This window comes from Camarhynchus parvulus, chromosome 3, assembly GCF_901933205.1.
Source record: "Camarhynchus parvulus chromosome 3, STF_HiC, whole genome shotgun sequence".
In the NCBI taxonomy this organism is placed as follows: Eukaryota; Metazoa; Chordata; class Aves; order Passeriformes; family Thraupidae; genus Camarhynchus; species Camarhynchus parvulus.
Genome location: NC_044573.1, coordinates 58,237,385 through 58,264,472, shown reverse-complemented (window position 1 = coordinate 58,264,472; position 27,088 = coordinate 58,237,385). Strand labels below are relative to the sequence as shown.

Below are 27,088 nucleotides of genomic sequence, written 5' to 3'. Positions count from 1 at the left end.
ATGGTCCAGAAATTTCTCTTGCCCTCCAATAACTTTTCCATAATCTACCTTCCACAGCTTTTCTATTGACAAGGGAAGATTTTACAGAAATGGGAAATGTGCAGCGGCAGTGTAGCAGAAAAGGCTCCTGTTAAAGCCACATGGCATTTGTCAGAGCAAAAGGTGAATGTTCCTTGTTTATTTGAGGAAGATGTAGGGTGTGCTGGTTAAGCTCACACAGTTTGACCATGCTGAGCATGGCACTGTGACCTCACCGTGCCATGGGCAGGACTGGGCAATGTGCCTGTGGTCTCAGACCAGCCTGAAGTGCGGCAGATCACAGGGATGTGACTAGACACACCCACAGTGTTTGCTGCATTGCAGGTTTGCCCTCCCTGCTCGGCCACTTGTGACACCGTGCTTAGGCTGCAAGGAACAGCAGCACAGGCCACCAGCACCAATCTTGGCTCTTTTTTGGCCTCTCATTCCAGTTCTCCTGGAGCCACCTCATCATTCTTGTCTTGCCTGGGAGGCTGGTGGGCATTGCCTGTCCCCCTGCCTGTGCCACTCAGAGACATGGTCCTGCCCACTAGCAGCCCATTCAGCCCGAGAAACCCTTTAGGCAGACCAGCCAGTGTTCAGTTGACAACAGACTATCCCAGAAAATCTCTCTGTTGGGTTTGCTCTACTCACCTTGCTCTCCTGACCCCCAGCCACCACAGGAAAACTCTCTGTTGAGCAAGAAAACACAGCAGTACATCTCATCTTCCTTTCTGTTTTGTTTTAAACCACACTGACAAAGAACTACCTTCTGCTTTCCTTTTCATTTCCTTGCAATTCTAAGTCCTAATCAAAGCACTCATGAATCCCCCACTGTGCTATCACAGTGTTTATGAGTTGGAAAAATTGTAATAGTCTTTCCCTAGCTGAGAAGTAATGAAGGAACATCTCTGTTCTTTATTGCTAAAATAAACCCAAGAAAAGAAACTGATGAGTATAAAATCTTGCATGTCATAGACTTCCTTACCTTAATGTGGGATTTGCATTTGTGTCACAATTTGACTGCTGTTCAACACATGTGTCTGACTTTTCTCCTTTCTGGTGGAAAACTGTGAGAACTCTGCTGTTTGAATAAACTCCAGGTTTTCGTTTGCAACTTTTGTGAGGTTTTAAAAAATTTACTGTAATGCACAAATTTATGATTCTGCATGTTACTGAATACTTGCAACATTTCTACTTTGCTAAAACCAATTTCACATGGTTTTGAAGAGGTATGACATCAAGATTCTTTTATGTCCACAGCACTACTTGATATAAAGGCCAACACCCAAGACTGGATGAGTGATCTTCAGAATATATAAAATGAAAACATGACTAAATTGACATCTATACTTTGCTGGGGGTTTATAAGACAAGGATATAACACCTTGAAAGAGCATGCTTTCTGAAATGGAGCATGTACCCAGTTTAATTCTTCAAAAATATTCTTAGTGAGGCAAAATCCATTTCCCCTGGAAATCAGGCTTTTTATTGAAGTGGCAGCATTATCATTATGATGAAGGTTGCTATGCCAGCATAAATACCTGGATTTAGTTCCCCTTCCTCTGGAAGCTATAAAAGATCCTTCTAAATTTCAATTTATTGACTTGGTTTCAAGACTCTTAGCTATAAGCGTGAACAGCAGATGACTATTTCATAGCATTCTCAGACAAGCAAAGCTTTTGCGAGGTGCTGTGCAGACATCTCAAGGAAAGGGAAATGTCAGAATCTGCATATTTCTACATCTTTGAAGGTCTTGGGTTTTCAAGCGCCTAATGCTACAGTATAGCTCTGCCTAAAAGCCCTGCTGTGGGGAATTAAAGTTCTGCTTTACAAGTTACTGAGAACAGATGCAATAAGAAAGAGAATTTCTGTCCCAGGGAGCTATAGACCTCATACGTGATGAGACACAATGGACAAACACACTAAATATGTAGGGAATTTGGCCAATGTAAAATGATCATTTAGTACAAGCACAAGTTACAGTTGAAAGATAGTTTCATAGCTCACTTGTAAACTGAGGGGAATAGTAAAGCTGAGCATAATATTTCCAAGTGACTCCTGGGACTTCTAAAGCATCATTCTGTTATCTGTCTTCCCTCACACACTCCTGAACCTCCACACAATATTCATATGATACCACTCAAAACTTTTCCCCCTCCACTACCTGCTGATATGAGCAGCTGCTGTTTTGGAAGTTGCAGCTTTGGCAAGGCTCTACAGTAATCTGTAAATGAGCTCTTCTTCTGAATGTTCAGAAAAGCAAAGGAAATGTCTTTGTTATGAAAGGGAGAGGAGGAAAGGGGGAGGACGAGAGCTGGTAGATTAGAAAGTTTCTCTGCACTAGAGTTTCTGACAACAAATTCTCATTGATACCTGTTTAAAAACAAATGGTAACAATGAGATGACACAGTCTGGGGAAATCAAGTCTCAGGTCTTCATGTGATCAGAAGTGATGCTCTTCAAGTCACTGTAGTCTTACATATCTGCATGTGGGAAAACATGAGCTCTACCTGTGTAAGGTGTAGGAGGAAGGGAAAGGAGAAAAAGAAGGGAAAAGGGGAAGATAAGTGTCTTAATCCCACCTTTCACTCGAAAGGGTAATTAAGTGTTAGGCTTGACTTTTTTTTTTCCAGGGCTCAGCTAGGAAATACTTGCTGGTTTGAGAAACAGGGACAGTGCAACCTAAGGCATGATCCCTGCTACCTCTTAGGCTCAGGTGGAGAAATCCTCCCCTGAATTGCTTCTTCACCATTAGAAAACAAGAATGACTATTATTATCCATGAAAAAATCCATGTTATTGTGTTGAAAGAATAGTACATATCCATGTTGTCCAGTCATGACTCGCTTGGCAGCAGCCAGAGCCATCACACTGTCCCCAGCCTGACACCAGTCGCAGACTATAGAGGGATGTTAGTCACAATCTGCTCATGCTCCCAGTTCATATCTGCCTGCTTGTTCATCCTGCTCACAGGACTCCTAGTAGTAACACAGAAGTGCTGTTCACAGGAAAAGCAGCTTAATACAGAGCCAACAAAAAACTATGTGTCCAACTTTTCCTCATTTGTAGCTGTGCTGCTGCTTCACCAGTTTGTAAACAATGAGGTTAAAGAAGCTTAAAAGCACCTTGGCACAGCACATGGAAGGACAAGGACAGTGGAAGGACAAGGACAGCAACCTTGCTTCAAGGTGGAAGAGCCTAACAAGGGGCATCATACATCATCCTCTCCATGAGCTATGGAGTTGCACCACTCTAACACAGCGGCCTGGCTGAGCAAAACAAGCTCTGCTGTAAACAAGCTCTCACTTGTGTTCTGGACAAATTCTTTCTGGAGGAGCTTGACTAAGTTAATGCAGGGATAAATTTAATTGTTTGGTTGTAGAGAGGTTGTCAACAGTCTTCTCATTAAATACTGTCATTAATTTTTTGTCTTCTCTCTGTCACCTGGCTGCAGGATGAAAAGCTCAAGAGTGAGGGAGCCATCATACATCACCTCTGGCTGAGTGAGGTTACTTGTCATGGCCTGAGGCTGGAGAAGGTGGGACATGGCCTGAGGGTGATAAATAGGATTGTGGACAGTGATTTCAGTCAAAAATGTCACTCATTTTGATGAACAATGGGTGTGTAAAAAATACATAGAAGGAATGTGATCCTCTCCTTTGAATGCTTACATCTCTATCTGAAACTTCTTTTTCTACCCTCCTTTCTCAGAGTAAAACAAAACCCACCTCCATCTTGATGGTCATTTTAGATTTTGACCTACCTGAATTGTGGTAGATTTGGTGTGGGGCACTTAAGGCTGATTTCAGATACCACAGACAACTGAAAATTTTCTCTAACAGGCAGAAACCAGGGCAGCAGCTGACAGTGGCAGTGGTGACAGCACAGGAGCTCAGGTTTGAGAGCCTCTGCAGAAGCTAAAGAGGACAGCATCAGGCTCAAGGGGAAGGATGCACTTAGCAGTTACTTCATGATTTTTCCTGTTATTTCCCTATGGCCATCTCATGGCCTGAATTACTGCTATGTACATGAATATTTTACAGCCTCCATGGCCCAACCAGGACATAAGGAAGCATCGTTTGCCAAGTTTTAATAGTGAATTCCAAAGCTTTGCTTAAGATCATTTGGGAAGACTGTGTCAGAGAAGGAAAACAAACCTGCAGCTCCTTCCCATACCTCAGCCATGAACCTTGGTTGTCAGCATTTTATACTTTATTTTCTCAAATACTCCCTCTCTGTAGTGTTTCATCCTAATGCTTTTTTAATGCTGTCCTAGTTTTCTGTCTTTTAGTTTGTCTAATTTTAGGGAAAAATATAGACAACTGGTGGCAAGGAAAACTATAAATCACTTTATATAATTCGTAACACTACTGAAAAATCTGTTTGGGATCTATGTCACTGCGAATGAAATGTGCCTTTTGCAAGCTGCCTTTTATAATTTATTAAGCATGCTGAAATGTTTGCTAAAACAAGCTTTGTTAGCGTGTCATCTACTGGAGTAGAAGAAATATTTTGCTGACAGATCATAGAAATTGGATTTTTATTGTCCCCCATCGACTTCAAAGGGTTTTCTTTTCTCTGACAGGATTGACACAGGATGCTACTTCAGAAGCATTGCATATGCTTGCTCTAGGGGTCCATCTCTGTTTTTAATTCATACAACAACCCATCCTGCATTTTCCTTGAGTTAGCTGAATACTGTATGTTCCAACACCTTAATCTGGGAAAAAATAGATTTATAGAAACACAGGTTAAATTTGTAAGGCTGATGTAATGCACACTTGGAAAACTTTAAATCAATCATTTATGCCACATAAACTGCTTTGGACCCTCACTCAATTGCAGGTAGCTGCCGAGCACCCCCAGCAGGCAAACCTGGTGACTGGGCTATGTGTGCCAGTCTGAGAAGGGCAAATCCTAGATCCAGATCCCAGTAAAGTGATGACAGGATTTCCCTGGGCTTCACTGAAGCTTGACAGAGGACCCAAAGGAACAGACATCTGATCAACCTCTTCATTTCAAGACCATCTTTCATAAGCCCAAACGTTGGGGAGGTGCTGAGAGTAAGGACTGTTCTAGGGGCTGTACTGGTATTTTGGGATACAACATTAGAAAAGCCTCCTGTGCAGGACAACTTGAACACCCTGCATACAGTTTCCAATGTAAGGCCCAGACTAGGAATGTTCATAAATAAATGTGTTTCACAGCTTGTAGTGCTGCAGCTTCTGCTTGCACACTGACTAGAAATGTACTCAAGCCAACATCTTCTCCAGTGTTAATTCCACACACTGAGAGAAAAAGAGTATAATTACAGCACTCTGTTATTTTCATTTTGGTGAAGAGTGCTCATTTTGGAAGGAAGAAAGAGGTGGCCCAAACTACCTCTGAGAGAGGTGACAGCACCATCAATGTGCTCAATAAAACTCTTTGCAGGCTGGAGGTTGGACTGCTGCCACAGCTCATGTGATGGCACATCTCTCAGAAAGCAATGGAAAATAAGATTAAATAGTGGCATTCTTTTCCGGGTGGCAAATATCCTGTTCCTACTCACATATTATGGTGACTGAGAGAGGAAAAAACAAAGAAATAAATAATTTCTATTAAAGTTTTATGCCAAATGTGGGTCATTGCATTTTTCCAGAATTCTCAAGGGATTTTTATATTTTCTCTGAAAATAATAAAGAGAAATTATGGTTAATGAATCTATTATTTTCTTGATTGTTATAATTTCTATTGTCCTCTTCTAAAGACAGAAAGTGCAAAGTCTTCACAAGGGTTCAAAGGGTTACTACTGTTTGCAATATGTATACTCAGCTCTTGGCTGATTCCCATCCTCACAGGGATGAGCAGCTCAGAGCTGGGGGAGGTTGAATCCAGGGGAAGTTGTGGTTGCTGGCCACTGAGGTTCTGCAGAGGAAAGCTGTGATGACAGCAATGAGAGTGGGAGCATGGAAAAGTGAAAGAAATGGGATAATGCCAGCATGGAGGCTGCAGAAAACCACGAGACTGCATTGCAGTGGCTCATGCATGATAGGGCCACCCTTCATGGGCTGGTCTGGAATCTCTCCAGCTGCTCACTGGGTGAGAGAGGAGAAAGCTCAGGGGTGCAGGATCCCAGTGCTGGGGAGCCTGGGAGACAGGCATGGAGAGGTGCCACGTGTCCCTGCTCTGCAGAGCCCTCCCCAGGTGTGCTTGCCCAGTTGTGCCCCACATCTGGGGCAGAGCTTCTCAAAAACACCAGAGCACAGGAACTCTTCTCTGATATGTAGCAATGCTGTGGGGAATGATGGAAGTCCTCTGGCCTCGATTTTGTGAATCTTTTCCTACAGAAAGTGTCGAGTGAAAAAATAAAGATAGGAAAATCCCCAAGGAAATCTCAAAGGGAATCGGAAAGAGTTGCTACAGTGCAGGGGTGACTGACTTGTTATCTGTCAAGGGTTATCCATCTTATTAAAGCAACCTAAATCTACTGTAAAATGGAGCTGTTGAGGGGGAAAAAGAATAAAGGAAACAAGAGAAAAAAAAACTTGACCTAAATTATAAATAGCAACATGAATCACAATCTGTGATGCACAATCACAATCTGTGAATGCATTTTTCCTTCAAAGATACTCAAGAGGTGCTGCCCAGCATTGTATGTCATGGAAACACGTATTTCTTAAAATCTGCTAAAGTGGCATTTCAGTCATATGACAGACTGCAAAAAGACGATCTAAGAAAAGAGTAGAACAATTGCTACCCAGCAAAAAAGCTCAAGGACAAGAAAGCAGCAACAGCTGCTGCTGGGTTTGTGATTTTGTTTTTCCTGTGGATGGGAAAAAAAACCCACATTCCTTCTTAGAGCAACTTCACCTCTGTTGCAGGTGTCAAAATGAGTGTCAAGTTGAAGCAGTGGAGTAATTGGAGCTCCTCTTTCCAAGGGATAGGCAAACAGCATCTCTGGCTTCTGTCAGACCAACATAGAAACACTCTTGCTCAGAGTTTGTGAGGCTGCAAATGATTGAATTGCCACTGGCTGTGACCTTTCTTCAAGGCTGTTCATTCCTTTTGCACAAAAAACCCCCAGAGCTTCATGGAAAATATGGAAAACTCTCAGCCACATTTTTTATAATGGGAGAAGGAGTTTTTGTAAGTATTTCTTTCAGGATTGACATTTTTTGAACTTTCACAATTGTCTTTTCTTTGAACTTTGAACTTAACACAGGGGTTGATTGGGGAAATGGGGGCAGGGTGGGGAATGGGGAAAATGAGAAGCTAGTTTTGCCAGTGTTCAGGTCAATTGGGCCCTTCACAGTATCTCATCTCACTCCTCTCTTTCATCTTGTTTCTCCAAACCTCAAACCTCAAAGAGGTCAAAAGCAGCTATTAAAATATATAAAACTGACTTTAAATATTAGAGAATGCATTTTTATTAAGAAAAAGGGGGACGTTAAAATGAAATTACTATGGTGCCTGTTCTCTCCCATCTGTAGTGTGGGAATTTTACTTATCCTAGTGAATAAAGAGAGTTAAACATTCTCCACTTGAAGGATGGAGATAGACAGCTGTATGCCATAACATAATAAAATAATCTGATTTGAGGCTGCTTCTTCAGCTGGGTACAGCACATACAGTGCTTCTGACATATTAAATTTGGGGCCCACAGGACTCCAGACAGCATCTGGGTGCTGTTCAGGCTTCCCTCATTTGCTCCTTTAATTCTAGAGGTGGAAGGCTCAGAAAGGCTTTGTAGTGCACTGCCAAAATTCAGCTTGACCTACAACATGTGAGCCCTCAGCACCCTCTTCCCTGCACCTACAGCCGGGCTCCTCTGAGGGACAAGCAGGGCATGGGCCAACAGCCAAGAGGTAGCAGGAGAGGTGAAATCCATCCTGTCCTGTACTTGGGAAGGCTGTGATACGTCCAAGGCATCACAAGTTTCAATCTGAGATCACAGGTGGAAAGAGACAATAAAGACTCTGTATACAGCTTCTCCTAGAATTTCTCTGGAAAAATCTGATTCACCAGGCAAGCTCTCATAAGGAAAACAGGCACAAAGCCATCAAAGAAGAGGAGGTGACATGGCTGATGCATGACCTGCACTTTCAAAGCGTGGGTGCATGCAGGCTGAGGGACCCATTACCAGTGTGGGCTTGGTCCTCTGCAATTCCACCAGCACCAGTCCGTGCTGTGGCTTAGTTAGATCAGCAATGCACCCACACTTCTTTCCATCCTCACAGGGCTTCCCTCCACCGTCCCTGCTAAAGCTACTGAGTAGCCCAAACATTCCTTGTCCCCACTCAGGATGTAGTCCTCCAGCAGCACCTCCATCACATGTTGCACCTCCTGCAGCATGGAGGCTGGGACATACTCATGATGCTGGGAGATGCTCATGATGCTGTTCTTCCTCCAGGCCCTGGTGCTCATCCAGCCTCTCCCACGCTGGGTCCCAGACAGGATTCACTCCAAAAAGAGAAAAGCAATCTCAATTTTCACAGGGTAGTTCTGCAATTAGGGACGAGAGGAGTCACTAGGGGCACAAATGAATAGAATAGGTGGGAAGGGAGAAGCAGAAGAGAGTGCTGCTGCTGAACTCTTTTTATCATGCAGTTTAACCATGGTTTCACCTACAGAACCATGCTATTTCTGCAGTGGTAGAGAGGATGCATTCTCTGACTTTCCTCCTTCTATCTGTAGTCAGAGCACTGCTGCTGATTAAGGGTCTCAGTGCCTGCTGAAGGCAGATGAGAATCTGCTCTGCTATCATGCATGGAGTCAATACACTCCTTTAATCATTTAATCTAACCTTTTAAAGAGAGACAGTAAAAAAAGAGGAATTACTCCTCTCAGGGCCCTCAAAGGCTGGTTCAGCTGGGGCTTGATAATATGAACACACAACAGAAAAGATACTAATGTGATAAGCTCCAGCCTTTCTTCTAAATTACCTCTTAGCAGAAACAGAATCAAGGAAGGAAAGAACCTGTGAGGATTTTTCTTAGAGAATTTAACCTCACAACTCTTCAGAGAACATTAACACTTTTTCATTCCCGTGTTCATCTCATCCTCACCTCTTAAGGTCTTTCATCATTTGCCAAACACCTCCATAAATTCATTCAAAAGTATCACACATAAATACTGCTTTTGCAGCACTCACAGGAAAATTTATATTCTAATAGAAAACCCAACAAAGTTTTTCTTCCCTCAAGTATTCTCCTTCTGCACACTGTCATTCATAGGTTGAAAGTTCCCCAGGGCAGAGACTGGCTCATTCAGGACCTTGTTTTGTGCTCTTGACTTTGACATATTTACTAAATAATTGCATGCCTTGGGTTATAGCTACAGTGGGAATTGCCACTGAATTTCTCAACTCCTCACAGATTATACAGATAAGGCTATGCTGTCATTTCACATAGAACATGCTAACTTTATTTTATGCAACTTTCAGTAGAACTTTGCTAATTTTAAATATACCTGCTGATGATATAATGACAGATACAGTCTTCAAATCAGCGTGGAACAGGCCACCTCAGTACAAAAGTTATGCAGGACTATCAGACTGCTTTCTATCTGCTCATATTTCACTGTTTGTAGCCACCTGTCATCTTTTTATAATGATGTGAGACATAACTGATTGACACTTGCATGTCCTCTCCTCGCTTGTTTTACAGTATTTAACATGCCCTAGAGCTCACTAGATATTATGTGCCATCAGCAGGACCATAAAAATATAAAGTATATGAAAGTTGTTTTGTACATGTGAGTAAGGAATTGCACCTGAGAGACAGTAACTGTGACAATGGCTCTTCTGGATGTGCAGGCTGGTTTCACTGTAGGCTGAGCTGAGCTAAATCAGTAATGGAATCCTATCTTAAATCTGTAACATCAAACTTTCAATTTCTTTTTAGAACAACAATATGATCAGAGCCTCACACAACATGTAAATTATATACCTAGGAACTATTTAATAATAGTTTAATAATGGTTTTTTTTCCTTTGCCTGCATGGCCCCCCTCTGTCTCTCCTCTTTCATGCAGTATTTTGAAGCCTTTTGATTCAAAGGTACCTGGGCTGCTTAAGAACTTCCCATGTAGCACTGATGTGGGGGCAATCAGATGGAGGGACTTTACAGCTTTTTAATTAAAAATTAAACTGTAAAGCAGCCTGGGCCTTCTCATGGCTGAGGCAGGGTTGGGACAGAACTATAGATCCTCCGCCTTTTATGGCTGACAGGAACCAACTGCATTCTTCTCACCAGGACACAGGATTCTCTCACATTTCAGGAGAAAAATATTGGAAGATGCCCGCTTACCTTTGAAACAACTCACTCCTATTGAATCTGACATCAGATGCACACAGCAAGTTGTAGAGCAGTCTCTGTGTGAAACACTAATGAGGTGAAGGACCAGACCTGAACAGCAACACAGTTCGCAAGAGCTTATACAGAATAGATATATGGGGGAGGGAAAGGAAAAAAAAAGTAAGATAAACCAAGAAAAAAAATATCAACTTCATTTCCTCTGACAAAGACCTTTCTTTAAATTGAAATTATTAGAAGAATGATTACATTATAAGAATGATTATATAAATATAAGAAATTCTTCCTTTCAGGAAAGGGAATGAAATCTTGAAATCAGAGGACAGAGTTGAAAAAACACTCCAGAAAGGAGACATGGTCCATAAAATATGAAATTTAAAAAAAATCCCGAAAATTTGAAATGGAGTGACTACAACCAATTGTACTGAAATGAAATGTGGTGCAGGGAAGAGGACCAAAACGTGCCCAAATTATTAGCTTTGAAATCCCTAAAATAAGGAAAGAAAGGGGAACAAAGAGACAGAAGAGAAACAGAAGAATTGAAATTTCAAAAGGAAAAATCTTCCCAAACCTGTGATGAGGTGAAACCCAGAAAAGCCAATGGGATGATCTGAAGTGCAGGAATATAGCCCAAAGCTTGCCCAATTGATCCTCACTGAAATCACAAGATCTCATTCCCTTTCCTGAAAAGAAATTCTTCCTTGTTTTGTACTTCAAATTGCAGGTAGCCAGTATGGAAGAGACATGATAGTACCAGACTTCCTCCATCTCATCTGACTCTCACAGAGTATTGATTAAGTAGGACTTGAAAGTCTATCAAAATGTGACTGGCTGAAAAAAAATTAGGTCAGGAAAAATTAGGTCAGGAAAAATTTGAATTCCCTTTTTAGCCACCAGAGGGAGATTTCTTCAAAAATATAATCTGGTCTTCAACTATTTCTGAGAATAATACCATATTCTGAACACTCAGTTCTCCCCTGTGCTGAGTACTGCTAACACTGTAGTATCCCCCAGTATCCTGCTGGGTCCTGGGCAGGATACACTCTTCCTGATCCAGGCCAGGATGCCACTGGCCTCCTTGGCCACCTGGGCACAGCTGGCTTATGCTCAGCTGCTGTCACCAGCACCCCCAGGTCCTTTTCTGCAGAGCAGCTTTCCAGCCGCTCTGCTCCAGCCTGTAGCAGCCATTGTTGTGACCCAAATGTAGGATGGGGCACTGAACCTCATACAGTTGGCTTCAGACCAGGGATCCAGCCTGTCCAGACTCCCCTGCAGAGACTTCCTGCCCTCCAGAAGGTCAACATTCCTCCCTAACTTGGTGTCACCTGTGACCTGGCTCAGGGTGGCCTCGATCTCTTTGTCCTGATTACTGATACAGACACCAAGCAAGACTGGCCCCAACAATGAGCCCTAGAGAACACCACTTGTGACCGGCAAGGATCAGCATAAATGCGGTTTTCTGTCAGACTGCAAGTTCATTAAAGAGCACTCACAGTTCTGTTACTCAAATTACACTTGGCAGAATTTAGGATCCAAGTACAAGAACAGCAAAAAGCAGACTAAGGAACTTCCACCCACCAAGTCACCAACTTCTTTCTATAACTGTTAAATTTTTAGAGAGATATAAATCAGGTCAGACCTGAGTTTATTAATCTGGACTCTATTTGTAACATGTTAAAAATGTCATTAATGCAAAGCTGATAAGAGAACTTGGGATGTGGAAGTATCCTTGCTATGGTCAATCCTTATTTTTAAGGTAATGAGTATGGAAAAGAAATAAATTTAACAATACTAATATGGACTTCTAAACTCCGGTGTTTTTTTAATTACAAATTTGTCCAAAAAGATGAGTATTTACAAAACATTGAGCCTTTCAATTCTGTTATCAAAACCTGCTGGGCCCAGTACAGATAAACCCTAAAGCAGAATATTATACAAATGCAAAATATAGTAAGATCATTAAAATTGATGTGATTGATTTAATAAAAACTACACCATTTCGCCAGCAGGAAGATCAAATATGAACCAGCACAGCTTGAAGTGAATATGCAGACTTCCAATAGATTCATTGGAGACAGCCTCCAGGGTGTAATCCAACAGTCTAGTAACTGACACTACATCAAACCCACTGAGGTGTGTTTAATGAAATCTGTACACACAAAATTTACAAATATTTTCAAAGGTTCATTCTTAGTCTTTGGAAAGATGTCATAATTAACTCGATAAAATTGATGCAATCTCTCTGTCCAGGAATGTTTGTGTATAAGGGCTTAAATTGTCTTCCCAAAAGACAAAAAGGATTTAAATTCTTCTGTTGGATGAAAAAATATAAATTATTAATAAGGCAGAACCCAAATTTTAAAAGGCTGTTTTATACACAATGAGCGTCTTTTCATATCACAGGCAGAAAAAAGGAAAAATCCAGATGACTCAACCCAGGATAGGGAGCAGAATATGGTAAACTCTTCATAAATCCATGTATTTGCTTGCAGAGGATCTTTAGTCAGTGCTTTCAGAGAAAGGCAACATATCCCTTATCTAGTGTCTAGCATAAATAGCTAAGAAGGCTGGCATGTACAGAGCTAGGCAGCTTCTTGATGCGAAAGAAATCAAAGCAGAAGTCTGTGTGTGGTTCTCAGTCCTTTCATAAAGCATCCCAGATTTCAGATGAGATGCTGCTTCCCTTCAGTCAGCAAGAGGAGGGAGCCCTCACACAAGAGGAGGTCAGCCCAGCAGTTCATCTCACTGGGTTACTGGCAAGGCCACATTGACGGGCACTTGGCTGGGCTGCTGCGCTGGGGACCCATTGCTGAGCGGCTGCTGTGAAACAGCAGCTTGCTCCATTTTGCTGATGTGTGTTATGAAGCGCAGACGAAGTTTCAGAGCTGGTCTTAAATTACAAATTATCTTCTCAACCTGTTTTAAAAAAGGAAAAAAATCAATTCAGTAAAAAACAGGAGCATTTTTACATGCCACTAGTGTACACAAACATCACATTAGCAGAAGAGAAAATGGGAAAGATTACAGTAAATAGAGGTATTTACATAAATATTTAATTAAAAATGCTAACTTTTGGACCTCTTGTGATAACCAATATTAAAAAAACCCTTCCTGCTGTAAGAGTTGTGCACCAAAGCTTTGTAAAACAAGTCACACAACTCACACTTTTAAAAGTGCATACAGTTACAAACTAGAGATAAACTGAGTGAATGATTTTTCACTGAACATGAAGTCTCCCTTTTGTCACATGTCAAGTTGCACTACTGAATCAGAAATTAAGTAAAACTTTAAAGAAACAGATTTAAATGAATAAAAGTTATGAAATATCCAATAGCTGTATTTCTACCAATAACTCTAATAACAGTTTTTCAAGCACCCTGAAGCTGTATCTTAAATTTCAGACCATATAAATTAATCTTGCAATCTGAGATATCTAATCTACTCCATCTGAAACTTTTCCCGCACCAACTTCCTACTTTGTATATAAAGACTAACCAACTGTTAAGCAATTTGTTATACTTCTACCTGTACTGGTACTGCTACAAGAAGATTAAATTATTATATGGGAAGAAAGATAACTAAAGTATCAATATCTACTGTTTACTTACTTGGTCTTTCACACTATCACCTGTAAACATGTATTTCATATGATACAAGAAATCACAAATGGGATCCATGTAGTTCAGGTGGGAGCTGTACCGATCTGCATTCAGGAGCATTTCATAAAATGCCACTCCAATCTGTTTACACAGACACAAAGAGCAACCCAAATGAAAACAGGTTTTAAAATGCTTTAGATTAGCAATACAATAAATATGTCCTGCTTTTAAAGTAGCTGTGATTCCTAAGAATTTACTTTCTTACACAGATGAATGGACAGGTCTAAGCCATCCCATTATGCTTCACTAAATGATTCTGAAGTTAAGCTCTTTCTAGCAGGGTCTCTAATATCTGACATTTTACAGCTAATCTGCCTACTAGCGAGCTCCATCTCTTTTTTCCTCCCCTAACCTTATCCACACTGAAATGAATGTAAGAAACACTTCATGTTCCTCCATTCTCATAATGCACCTCTTGCATACTCCCAGGAAGTCTGATGTATATTTTGAAAATAGCTTGAGAGCCAAAGAAAGCATCTATTGCTTGATATTTCTGGGGGTTTATTTCACCAGAAATAAACCCCCAGAAATACATTTCTTCTTTAAAAAGAAATGTACTAGGTCTTTTATCCAACGAGATTCCAGTTCATGGGCTAAGGTGAATACCAACTCAGCAACTCAGATCCTTGCAATTATTGTTTAATCTGCATAGAATTTAATTCTAAATATTTATTACAGGTTTCTATCCCATTCTGATTCACAAGTTAATTGCAAAAGTAAAATAATCCATACAGTATAAAGCAAACCATGAGCCAGACCTTACCTCTATCATGCACCGTGTCCTCTCCTGCTGGAACCTTTGCAGGAAAGGGCCAACAAGGTGGTAAACGTAGAGCAACTGGAATTCTGTTTTCACAATGGGTATCAAAGCTTCTGTGAGGAACCTGCAGTATGTCAAGATGTGTACTTCATCAGCTGTTTGGTTATTTGGGGTTCTTTACTTCTTTCACCTGTACCAAATTCTAGCCAAAACATCACAGTCTCTCTCACAGATTTAGATCTTTATTTCAGGGAAAAAACACTGCGCCTCTGGAAATATGAGCTATTCGAAATAGGGCAGCTCCAGAATTAAGAATAATATTTACTATTACAGTTACAGATGCTTTAGGAACATTGTACAGTCCATGCTTTAAGAAAAAATTAAATTAACAAAAGCATAAAAGTTAATCTAGATTTAAAAAGGCTTTTTAAAGGCAGTGACACTACATGACAGCCCTAAAGCCTACAGACAACCAGAGTTATGTCAATGGAAGAGGGAGCTGGACAAAACCTTGTGATCCATCTGGCAAGTCTTAGAGCTCCCCTGTATATTTATTTACTGGTATAAGTGCTATAGGTGGAGCTTTGTTATTCACGTTATGCGTGGAATTTAAAAGACAAATTACATTATCAAATATCATTGCACCTACTTAGGAATGAGAGAAAGCTGTCCAATGCTGGAATGATGCCAGACTGCATGTGCCAAAGCCAAAGTGTAACTACAACTCATCTCAGAGTAAGACTGGTGACACGCTGTGAAGTCAAACAGCTGGAATGGGTAACCAACCCACTCTGTCTCTGATGTCAGGCTGGGACTGTTGATGACATTCACAATGCAGTCATGGAGAACAATCCAGTATGGTTCCTGGGGGAAAAAACCAAAACAACAGAACAAACCCAAAAATTCAGAATTGTTTATAAAAAGAACATCACCTAAGACAATGCTTCCTTAGCTCTTTCTGCTATTATGGCATTTCTAAAAAGTGTATATGAAAGTATTATACGTATATGTGTATAGGAAACTGTTATAAATGATATATGGTACAAAAATGGCAGTTGATAATCATGAAGATGAAAATTTAAGATGCACAGTACAGAAAGTATCTATGTTAGTGGGTACAGCCACATTCAAGGGCGTGGCATTACCAAGGCGTATCTCACAGATTTAATTATTTAATTGCCTGATTTAAAGGTCTCTAAAAGAAGCAAAGACAAGGCAAAAAGCCTTAGTGAAAGAGGTCTGAGAATCTTCTAGTCTTCTAAGTGTGGGCACAAACAGACCAAAAAACCAAGATGGAAACAGGAAATAAAAAAGGTACAAAAGACAAAGAATATAGATAAAGATGCAAAGAGATGAAACAGGAAGAGTAAGTAGCATTATAAAAATAATAAGGATTAAGTTCATGTTGGCTTCCCTCCAGGAAAAGGAACCATTTTATTGGGGAAAAGAGGTCACAAGGGAAGGACAGCTGTGACACACATAAGCAACACATATGGCAAGACCAAAATTACTCAGGCAGTCTTTGTCAAGTACCAAAAGTCATGTTATTCAGAAGATCAAAGTTTCTACTGATACACAAACTGCAGTACTGCAGACATTTCCTTTTGCAATCTCAACCACATCTCATTTACATGGCTTAAGAACTAAAGGATGTGAAAGCGCAAGCAATAATCAAAAAATAACTTTGCATTAGAACCTTTATAGATCTTCCTATTACATAGCTCCAGTTCTCAATACTACACATGAGGCATTTAACTAAATAGTTAAACAAGAGTGATTTACTTCTTTTCATCCCAGCCTCAAAATATAATAGAAAAACAAAACACCTGGTCAATTTTTCTATGCTGGAGGAGTAGATTTTTCTCAAACATGCATGCAGCCTTTTGAATAGTTTGCTGTGGAATCTACAGATGTTGGCTGTAGGTTTTTACAATGTATTCTAGAGAGATGACAAATGTTTCATGGAAGAGTAATTTTTGTATTTAAAAGTACAACATATTGACTCACTGGTAAGGCTGTGATAATCAGTCCAATTGCATTCATCCAAGCCGTGATGTTCTCTCTTGGCACCAGGGGTTGACTAGAGACAAAGAAAAAGAAAACTAAAGCTCCAAAGTACACAACTGCAATTTCAGGCATCTACAAACCAGCTGTACTTACACCAAGAATGTTTGTCAATTTGAGAGAACTACAAAGACATACACAGGTATTTACAGAGCCAAAAGATGGTATAAATGCTATTGGGATGTTGTGTGCAAAACTTTATACAGGTGTGTTTTGCATTAGCAGCAGGTTTCCTTCAAAGGCTTCAAACTTCCTTCCTTAAGCTTTAGTGCCTAAGGGTTGTTTGTCCCTTTATTGACTCCTTACCTTCATATGCCCCAAACAGAGCTAACAATAATATATTACTAAGCCAAATGAGTGTTTACCCAAGCAATTCCAGTTTGTCATTGCTCAGTGACATCAACTGAATGGCTACAAGAATACTAGGTCTTGCCTCTGACCACAGTTTTTTCAGTGGTTGCTCAAGAAGCAGCTACGGGTCAAATTCAATGCATCATGACAAAAGGTCAGCCTTGGCACACCACTCTTTCAAAGTACCTCTGATCTACATCAGCATCAGGAAGGTTCAGAGTCCTGCCAATGATTCCTGTCTCTTTCTTTGCACTCAAAGATGCCGTGGTATCAACTGTCCTCCTCTCAGCACAGCTCAAAGAATAACAGACTTTGTCCAGGCTTTCCGGCTGAACCCAATGGATAAGATCTTTGCCTGCATGATGTCTTCCCTCTAACTTTTATGTGCATCACGCCATGTCAACTGCTCCCGAAGCACACAATCCACTACAACACAGGAATCTAACACATGATTTTTCTGCTTGATCCCTGTCACCTTGTTTGTCATCCAAAAATACTTCACATATAAAATGTTACCTATATACACTTTTTTTTAAATAAGAAATTTAGTATCAGAGATTACCTTAGCAATCTCTAATTATGTATGATATATTGCAGAAAACCATTTCAGAAAGCCACATACCTCTTCAGCACAACATTCAGCAGAGCATTGCCCACCTCCTTTCCTGGAACAGCCAGAGCCATGAGCTCAACACAGGTAACGTGCAGAGCATGGGCAGCTGGGTTAGGAAACTCATTGAATCTCCAGTCACAATTTGGAAATGGACCAGGTGATTTGCCTGCCATAGGTGGCAATGGTTAAGGAAAAAAAACCTGTCCCAACACCAACAAGCATAAGCAGCACAGTCATTAAAAATAGATGTATATACCACATACTAAACTAAACTGAAAATTATTGAGAAGAAGTTGAACAATCACATTTCATTAAAAAGGAAGACATACAGAAATATGAATATAAGATGCTGATAATCATTGAAGGACTGCCTGAATACATAGCTATAAACATATTACACACACAAAGCCATGCAAAGGATAAACTTTCCTGACTAAGAGGTGGAAAAAACACCAACCATCTCATTCACTATCTGCTTTCAAGAGGAGAAAATATAAATAATAGGAATTTTCTATGCTCATATCCAGAAACCATTAATTTGCCTCTCTGTAAGATCTTCTAGCAGACTTCTAGGGTGACAGTTTATGCAAAAGGAGCATCTGCTTAGTCTCTGAAAATATTCCACTTTCCCAAACAACACTTATTTATTTGAAATACATACAGAAAAGTTTCCAGAGTTAACATTTGCATAAAAGCAGGGGTTTATATAATTTTAGCTTTCTTTGGAGACACCAAATAGAATTTTAAGTTACACAATTATGAAAGGGAAGTTCAGGAGAAGGAATGAAAGAATTTGTAACATCCTGAAGATTGGTCAACTGTTGTAAAGCTGCTCCAGAAAGAAGCCAAAGTCCCAGAGGATTCCTATTCTCTAATTTGCCAGCTATTTCCACATCTTAAATATGGTACTGCTCTCAATATTTTATTCTCAGTAATACTAATAAATGTCACTAGAAAACAGTAATAGTAATCTCATTTTTGAAAAATTCTTTAAAACTCACACTTTTCAAAAAAGCTTATTTTTTTGACAATCAAAATTCAATTCAGAAAGCATAAACATCAATAACTGCATTTCTAAGTGATGATTAAACAGTGAAATATTTATACAGCTGTACTGTACTTCACTTTCACCATATCTTTTTAAGATGTCTACTAGGGCAGCACATCCCTGTTCAGCATATTAAAGAAATGGAAATTCTTACTTTGATGAAATGAAGCTGTAAGACATTGTCACAGTTTACTTAAAGCAAACTTTTAGAAGGATATTGTCTACTAGTCTTCCAATAAGCTTGCAATAGTAAGCATCATCAGGAACCCATGGATTCTCTTCTCGGGGATTCATGGCACATTTAAGGTAAGTATCACTCAGACACCAGCCTGGTGGACGATTATCTTTGAGAGAGCCAATTATGGCATGAACAAGTTTTCTCTTGAGGTTTGTGCGCTCTCTCAAATGCCCCTCATAATAGTGAAGAGTGTTGTACAGGTAGGTCACTGGTCGGTCTGCCAAGGAGAAAGGGAAAACAATAAAAACCAGAAAAAACTTCCAGCACACTGTCTGTGGCAAGCAAAACTAAAATCAAGAGCTCTGCAAGACTAAGTTGCATTTACTTAAAAACAGCACATATGGAATTGATTCACGTTCTTTATTACAACATACTCTACAAAACTGATTTTCCTTTGTATTGTACATACGTCAGTGTTTGTGCAGAACAAAAGAAGTCAAACAAAGAGGGTCAGTATAACTAACAGTTCACAACTTAATGGTAATATTAATATATTTGTAAGTAAACTGACTAAATCATCTCTTCATATACAAGGTATTAGGTATGAAGAATCCAGGTATGCAATCACAGTAAAGGAAGACAATTGTAAATTGTCTGAGCATAACATAGCAATGACACCTACAAAAGAATTAATATAAAAGTGCATTTCTAAAAGTACTCAAGTATCAGGTCAAGTTATTTGAATCTTAAGTAAGGATAGAGGGAGGAACTGCTTTTCAGTTGTTTCAGTCTTGGTAAGAGAAAGTTTGTTAGGACACAGGTCCAAGTATTTACTACTGGAAGGGAATGGAAGGGAAAAGTGTGAAGGAAGCATGAATTAGCAAGAGATATCTGAATAAAAACAAGTTCACTGTTGGTAAGCTGAAATTCACTAAACAAGAAATGCACTTCTCTGTGTAAATGCACACAGGGTTTAGAGAACAGGAAAGGAACAGGACACTATTGTGCTAATATATGAACATTATGAATGAAAGAGGTGAAGAGGACGTAATGATCAAAACAGGAATATATCCAACTGTATTAATGGATAACTTACCGTGGAATTTGTATAAACCTCCCAAATGATCCAATAATGTTTCTAGTGATTTCGACACTGGAAGCAATTCCAGAAATCTATGAATTACAATGTCAAACACTGGCAGAAAGCGCAGGCATACATTTCCAAAATAAATTGGCAAGTACTGGGGCTGGATCTGAACTGGGGGATTCACTTGCTCTGCCAAACCTTCAAAATACAGCTTTTCAGGGTATTTCTGGAAGGAAAGAAACTCACCAAAATCAAAATCTCCTTCTTCATAAGTAATGGATTAAACATTCAGCATTTACATTGCTTTAAAAAGACACTTCAGAACCCTCTTTATCACATTTGAATTCAGTGAAACTTACTGTAAATTTACTGAGGAAAACTGAACTCTGACATAAATGGATTATTAAAATGGTAGATAACATCTTAAAAAAAACCCCAAAAAACCACAAACCTGAACAAAGGATCACCACCACTCAACATGGGCATAAGAGAATATTAAGAATCCCAAAGCAAAGCTGAAAGCAGCCAGTGCTGAAGTGTCCTTTGTCATGAATTTGAAGAGAAAACCTAGGGCAAATAAGCACTACCGGAACTTTCTGCATCATATGCTGAATTAGAAGACGAGAAATAGGATGAATGTCATAATTCCCTTGGAAAGAACTGTAGTGTACTCAAATAACATATGGGTACTGCTGAGGGCTGAACTTATGTTTTACATGTGACTGAAATTTCTATATGCCAGGTTGGGTGTAATGACTGTGCAGCCATATCAGAGCACTTCCCAGACTCATTTCCTTTCCTGCTACCCTTACACTTCTAGTTAGGCACTGTCAAAACATTGTACAGCCAAGTCAGAGGGCTAATATAGACCAAACAGCTCCTGGATCAAACTAGATGGCATGTACTGAGCTACATGACAGTTAGTTTGTATCTGTTCTATCTCACTGTTTATTTTTTGACAGAACAGCTCATTGGCACATCCTTTTCTAGTCAGCAGGAACCAGTATGTTTACAGGAGCATTAAAATCTCAGCAAGTCTCTTCCTTAACACATCAGGCTATCATGTTCTAGTCACACAGAAGATGGAAGAAGTTTTAAAAATTAGAAGAAAATGTAGGTTTAACTATTGGTATAGTCATAAAACATCAGAAAAAAAACTTCTCTCTGTGCACAAAAACTCTGTTTTAAGTGAATTTCAGTATAAACAAGATTTTAAAATTGTTTGATTTAGATGAGTAAGAATGAACATCCACCCAATTCTTAAGCCACTCCTATTTTTTAATATTACAGCATTATATTTTTAAAGTAATTACATACGTGATTTATTATTTTCATACTAGCCCAAACAAATTAGGCTTATTAGGCAAATCCAAAAATTGATAACGCTGTCCTGTAAATCATGGCTGATATCAATTCCACAGAAATTATTACAATAAAAGAATATTATTAGTTGTGATACCTTGTGGTAACTCATATGCTTTGTATGCCAGTCATTCTGCAGCCAATGCTCCGGAGAATTCTCCTTCACAAAATCACTCACTCTGTTTCTGAAATCATTAGGCTTCAGTAAGAGTAATTGGATTATGAAGTAACAAACTTGAGCTTCATTTCCTTCATGACTACGCATAGCCTTAAGTGAAACAGATTAGATAACATGAAATTACAGTTGACACTGCTGTCTGCTCTATAGCCCCAAAACATGGCAGCCAAATTTGCTACATCTGCACACAAATTCATACTGCATATATAGTCTTTCAACTCTGTTTTTCAAGTGAAGCCATAAAAAAGAGGCAGGTTCAATCCCTATCTCATTTTCTGTTCCATGGGCAGAAGGTCTTACAAACTTCCCAGGGATAGCACTTTCTGAAGGAATTCTAGCTCACTCGTTTATCTGTCAGTTGTCTTATTGAAAATAACCAATTAAGCGACAATGAAGTTAAGACTGCTTTTAACCTCTGGCCACTCTGACATGCGTGGACTTCAGTCTGAAAACCAAATTAGAATTCAAACAACCAGCTTTACATTAAGATGAGATTTAAAATTAAATGTAAAGGACAATTACTTAATGCAAATATAGTTCTCTCTAGATGAGTACTGCTTTATTTTATAGGATAACATGAAAAGCAAGAGAATGCAATTTCTGTCTTACTATGATGAAAGAGGTTGATTTCTAAGAAAAGAAAGCCCACTCAAATGGGTACAAGATTTTCCATATGCTTGTGAATGAATTAATAGCATGTCATATCCTATCTGCCTTTTAAGGCTGCAGGAATCGCACAACCATAGAATCATTTAGGGTAGGAAAGACCTTTAAGATCATTGAGTCCAACCATTAATTCAGCAATGCCACTAAACCATATCCTGAAGTGCCGCACCTACACACCTGTTAAGTATCTCCAAGGATGGTGACTCAACCACATCCCTGGGCAGCCTGTCCCAACATTTGATAACTCTTTCAGTGGAGGCATTTTTCTTAATATCCAGTTCAGCACAACTTGATGCTGTTTCCTCTTGTCCTATTGCCTGTCACTTCTTATGGGAGAAGAGGCAGACACCCACCTGGCTACACCCTCCTTTGAGGCAGCTGTAGTGAGCAATAAGGTCCTTCCTGAGCCTCCTTTTCTCCAGGTTAAACACCCCCAGCCCCCTCAGCTGCTCCTCACAGGACTTGTGCTCCAGACCCATCACCAGCTCTGCTGCCCTTCTCTGGACATGCTCAATATCTGCCTTGTGGTGAGAGGTCCAGAAGTGCCCAGCCTGTAGCACTGCACAGGGTTGTGACTCAAGTGCAGGACCCAGCATCTGGCCTTGCTGAACTTCAGATGACTGGCCTCAGCCTTTGATGTAGCCTGTGCACATCCCTCTGCAGAGCTTAAATAACTGCATGGCTCTGAGGTCAGAGACTCAAACCACCAATCACAACATTTAATAATATCAGTTCAATGGTTGCCATTGAATAACCAAGAAATGCACCTCTGAATACTCAGAGAACTGTAAGAGTGCTGCTTAAAGAAGTAATCTACTGTTTTCTTGATTATTAACTTTGCAAATAGTCACTATTTAAGACCAATCAATTTTTAAAAGATTGCTCCTAAAAAATGAGTCAGAAAGCAAACTGCATGAGCTGTCATCTTATCTTCTGAAGTGATACTTACCAAACAGAGTATTAACCTATCCAGTGTTACAATATTGTATTTCCACACCATGTCATTGAGAATCTCAATACATTTATTGAGCTGCTGTCCTCCTGCAGATGTAGAGAATTCATACACCAAAAAATCTGCAAATGTCCTGACATGTGCCACCAGTGCTCTGGCCCCAATTCTTTCTAACACTCTAGTAGGGAAGAAAAAAAAAAAGCAACAAGAAATTGTTACAGCTCCTTACACATTCCTAACTGGTCTATTTGATATGAACAAGCAGTTTTTAACACAATTGTCTTAAACAAAAAAAAAAAAAAAAGACAAAATTCCCTCCCTTTTATTAAATTACTGAAGTAATGCCAAGCAAAGCAAAAAATACCAACTTTAGAGCAGGAGAACTCCTAAGTCGAAATACTATTTAGGAGAAATGCTTCAAGTTCACCAATTTAATCTGCAGTATTCTGCTCAGAACCCATGCTTTACTTACGTAATTGTACTTATACACCTCTGCGGACAACCTTCTGCAACTCAACTTTATTTTTCTATGGTATGCACTTTAATATAGCCATAGCACTATAAACTATTTCCTCACTGCATGCTAGAGTAACACATGCTATCACAAATACTGTTTCAGCAGACCTAGGAAGGACTGAAAAGAAATAAATTTCTTTTTCACAGCTGGGACTGATGCTATTTCTATCAGGAACAAATTTTAAAAAATCAGATGATTACCATTTCTGTAATGAATTTTCATCTTAATTCAACATTTGTTTTCTAAAGAAATATTTGTCCTTTATTCACGTATAAATGTTAAGTAAATGAATGCTTTTTATTTTCTATTTACTCTTTCAGATTACTTGTAATAGCAGCGTTTCAAGCAAAGTGCTTAATTCAATCACCTCACATCCTTATTTGTTACCAGGAAAAACATGCACTGCAGAGACCACTGCATGGTGGAACCAATCCTAAACACTGCACAATTACTATGGCACGCTGGCTACTACCTAGCTCCACTCTCTTTTTCCATGCTATGCATGCTCCAAATTAATTAAAAGAACAAGCTGTTAATTATGAATCATGCCAGAGCTGAGGATGCTACTGTAGTAACTTTGAAATAGCATGTTTTTAAGCTCACCTGTAACCAATTTGATTAATGTGATCAGTGTCTAACAACATCTTCCACAGGAGACAAAGGAAAAGTGGGGATGAACCTTGAGCAGAGAAATGTGTGATTATTTCATTCTCACTGGTCATCGACTTCCACTTCCGGTATTCTTCTTCCACATTCTTCTTCAGATTAAAACGGCTTTCCTGAGGCACGTTGTTCTGCTTGAAGAACACCTGAAAAAAGTAGGCTTTGTAACTGAGAGCCTACAGTAAAACATTTGAACAGGAAAATTTTCCCTGATTTAGCACTGTATGGGTTCCTACTTGCCTGTACCATACAGCCTACTAGGGAGGGCTGTTATTTCACTGTGATACCTCAGTGACTGTTCTGTCACTAACAAAGCTACATGACCAACTGCCACAAGAAAAAATGGCTTTTCCAACTTCTTATTTTATTTTTTAGTTTTTAAACCATCTGATCTACCTTGCATCAGAAGTTTGATTAGTTGACCAAATCTGACCTTAGAATACTCTAGGGGAATGTAGCTAACACATTTCTAAAAAAATAGCAACGTTATAACCATGCTGTATTCTTTAGGGACTTGAGATTAATGCAGTCTAGAGAGGGGAAGACTCTCACCAACCCACAAAAGGCAAAGGATCTTGTTAAGATAATAAATGCACAGTAGTTTACCATTGTAAAGTCTTCAGGTTTAAACTATTACCTGCAGAGGAGCTGGAAAACAGCTTAGTGTATGTGATGCCCAGTTATGTGGCGTGAAACTCATGATTGTTTGCAGTATGTCCTTGCACCAAGTTCCCTGAATTGAATCAGAGCCTGTGAAAAAGTCTAGAAAATGGATTGATGGTATTAGAATTGTTCCTTTTGTCATAATATGCATCATGGCTTTTCTAGTCCAACAGTTTCCTTTTTTTGTCCAACTTCTCCCAGCCCCTTTCTTCAACTTTATTTGGCTACAGAGGACATTGGATATTACCTTTCTTATGCTATTAACAATGTGAAAATTATTTATAAGGTTTGAGCTAGAAATAAAGCAATCATGATTTTAACATTTGGTATTTAATTTCCTGTAATGTCACTAAAACAAGCTTCTGCTGATTAACTGATTTGACTTTTAGAAAAAAATTGAGGAAGATAATGATGGTGAATTTGACAGATGCCATTTTATACTGCTTCAAAAAGGCTGCTCAGAAGTACCTGCCGCAATTAAGGTGTAGAAATGAAAGCCTCATTCCCCCAAACCTTGGGCTGATTTCATCAAAGGTTGAGAAATGGTTAAAAAAATAAAAAAGAAATCAACACATAGAAGTTCTTTCCCTTTCAAATCACCTCCACCTCCAGTCTTTGTGAATCAGTTGCTCTAACTCTCCAGTGTGTCTGCAGACTAGAACCATAAAAAAGGAGAGAGAAAACATCTCCTTCAAATCTAACAAAAACCTGATCCATGTCACTGTACACTGTTAAAACTTCAAAAGACACAATGAAAGCTTCCTTTTTTCTCTTCCCCAAAAAAGAAACTCAACATTCAGACTACTTTTTCTTTAATGCAAGCTATAGAGGGGGTGGCTCCTGCATGATCAGCACAATTGCTGTATTTCTTGCTATTTAAATAGCATGTATCATTCCAAGTGTTTAGATTTAAAATAATGACATTCAAAATAAGACACTAAAAAACCTCTTACACCCTAGTGTCACAGTGTACCTCTGAAAAAAATTTTTAAGAATATCTCATTGTCTCTTCAGTAACAGCTTTTTTCCTAAGAACAAGTAGTTAGAAATTAAAATTACACTTTTTTTTCAAAACCAGAAGTGCATGGGATATGTTTTATGACTAGGTCATTACCATGACACTCTTTTGAACAGTACTTTAGAGAAATGGTTTGACTATAGCTTTTACTGGGATGTACTGCTATTACCTGTTACATGTGTTGCCCTTGCCAGAGTTAAGATCAAAGCCCTGTTGAGTTCTTCTGATTCTGCTGAAAGAACTGTTTTGGGATCATTGAGGAAGCGTGTGAACTGCGGTTGGACTTCTGAGCTGCCCAAAGCTGTGATTAGCCTTAGAGCAGTACTCTCAACACTGAAAGAAGAACACAGTCCAGTTAGCAAGTAATACTTAGGCTGATGCTTCCAGGATTCCAAAAGTACCTACTTTTTCCCTCCATTTACTGCTTCAAATAATACAGAAACATTTTGTCTTAAAAATTATGTTCTTAACCTTTTGAAAAAGTTCACTTTTTCTACTGTTTAATAAATTTATCAACTATTTCAGTATCTTATTTTCAAATAAAGCACTCAAAAGTAGATTTAGCAAAAATTCCAAGTGCAGAAACCCTGATAAAGAGCCTCAAGTATCTCCAATTTAGTGCCCCCTTATTATTTTTTGCACATCTTCATCTAAAGAATATAAATAAATATATGCAAAACCAAAATAAAATGGCATGAATAATACATAGGAAGCTTCAAAGCTAACTACCATCTTCAAGTAGACAGCACTAAATTGTCCTTATTAAAGAAATTAGGAAGCTGAGGAAGTATAACTTTTGATTAAAAGCACTTTAATTTCCAGTGCTTTAGTTGGAAGCACTTTTCACACCAGGTAGTTTGAAGTAATTGGAAGGATTTTTATAACATTGTCTTTGAAATGCCAAAGCCATAGTTTAGTTTATTCTAGTTGTAATGCGGTGCTCATTAAAATTGATGAACATCTGTATTTTACAGACAAAGTGATAAAACAAGATT

At 39.2% G+C, this 27,088-nt stretch overlaps 1 protein-coding gene across 2 annotated transcripts in view; it reads right to left on the bottom strand.

The window, feature by feature from the left end:
• Window positions 1-11,940: 11,940 nt before the first annotated feature.
• MED23 (mediator complex subunit 23) overlaps window positions 11,941-27,088 on the bottom strand; it is a 38,022-nt gene continuing 22,874 nt past the window's right edge. For both annotated transcript variants that reach the window (XM_030944615.1, XM_030944617.1), the window contains 13 exons: window positions 26,263-26,426; window positions 25,050-25,174; window positions 24,353-24,558; window positions 23,230-23,410; window positions 21,534-21,704; window positions 20,084-20,300; window positions 19,028-19,264; window positions 17,771-17,936; window positions 16,741-16,813; window positions 15,383-15,597; window positions 14,737-14,857; window positions 13,923-14,054; window positions 11,941-13,230 (listed from right to left, as the gene is read on the bottom strand). In XM_030944615.1, the coding sequence (XP_030800475.1) occupies window positions 13,057-13,230; window positions 13,923-14,054; window positions 14,737-14,857; window positions 15,383-15,597; window positions 16,741-16,813; window positions 17,771-17,936; window positions 19,028-19,264; window positions 20,084-20,300; window positions 21,534-21,704; window positions 23,230-23,410; window positions 24,353-24,558; window positions 25,050-25,174; window positions 26,263-26,426 (2,182 nt within the window). In that variant the 3' untranslated portion in view covers window positions 11,941-13,056. The remainder of the gene's footprint in view (window positions 13,231-13,922; window positions 14,055-14,736; window positions 14,858-15,382; window positions 15,598-16,740; window positions 16,814-17,770; window positions 17,937-19,027; window positions 19,265-20,083; window positions 20,301-21,533; window positions 21,705-23,229; window positions 23,411-24,352; window positions 24,559-25,049; window positions 25,175-26,262; window positions 26,427-27,088) is intronic.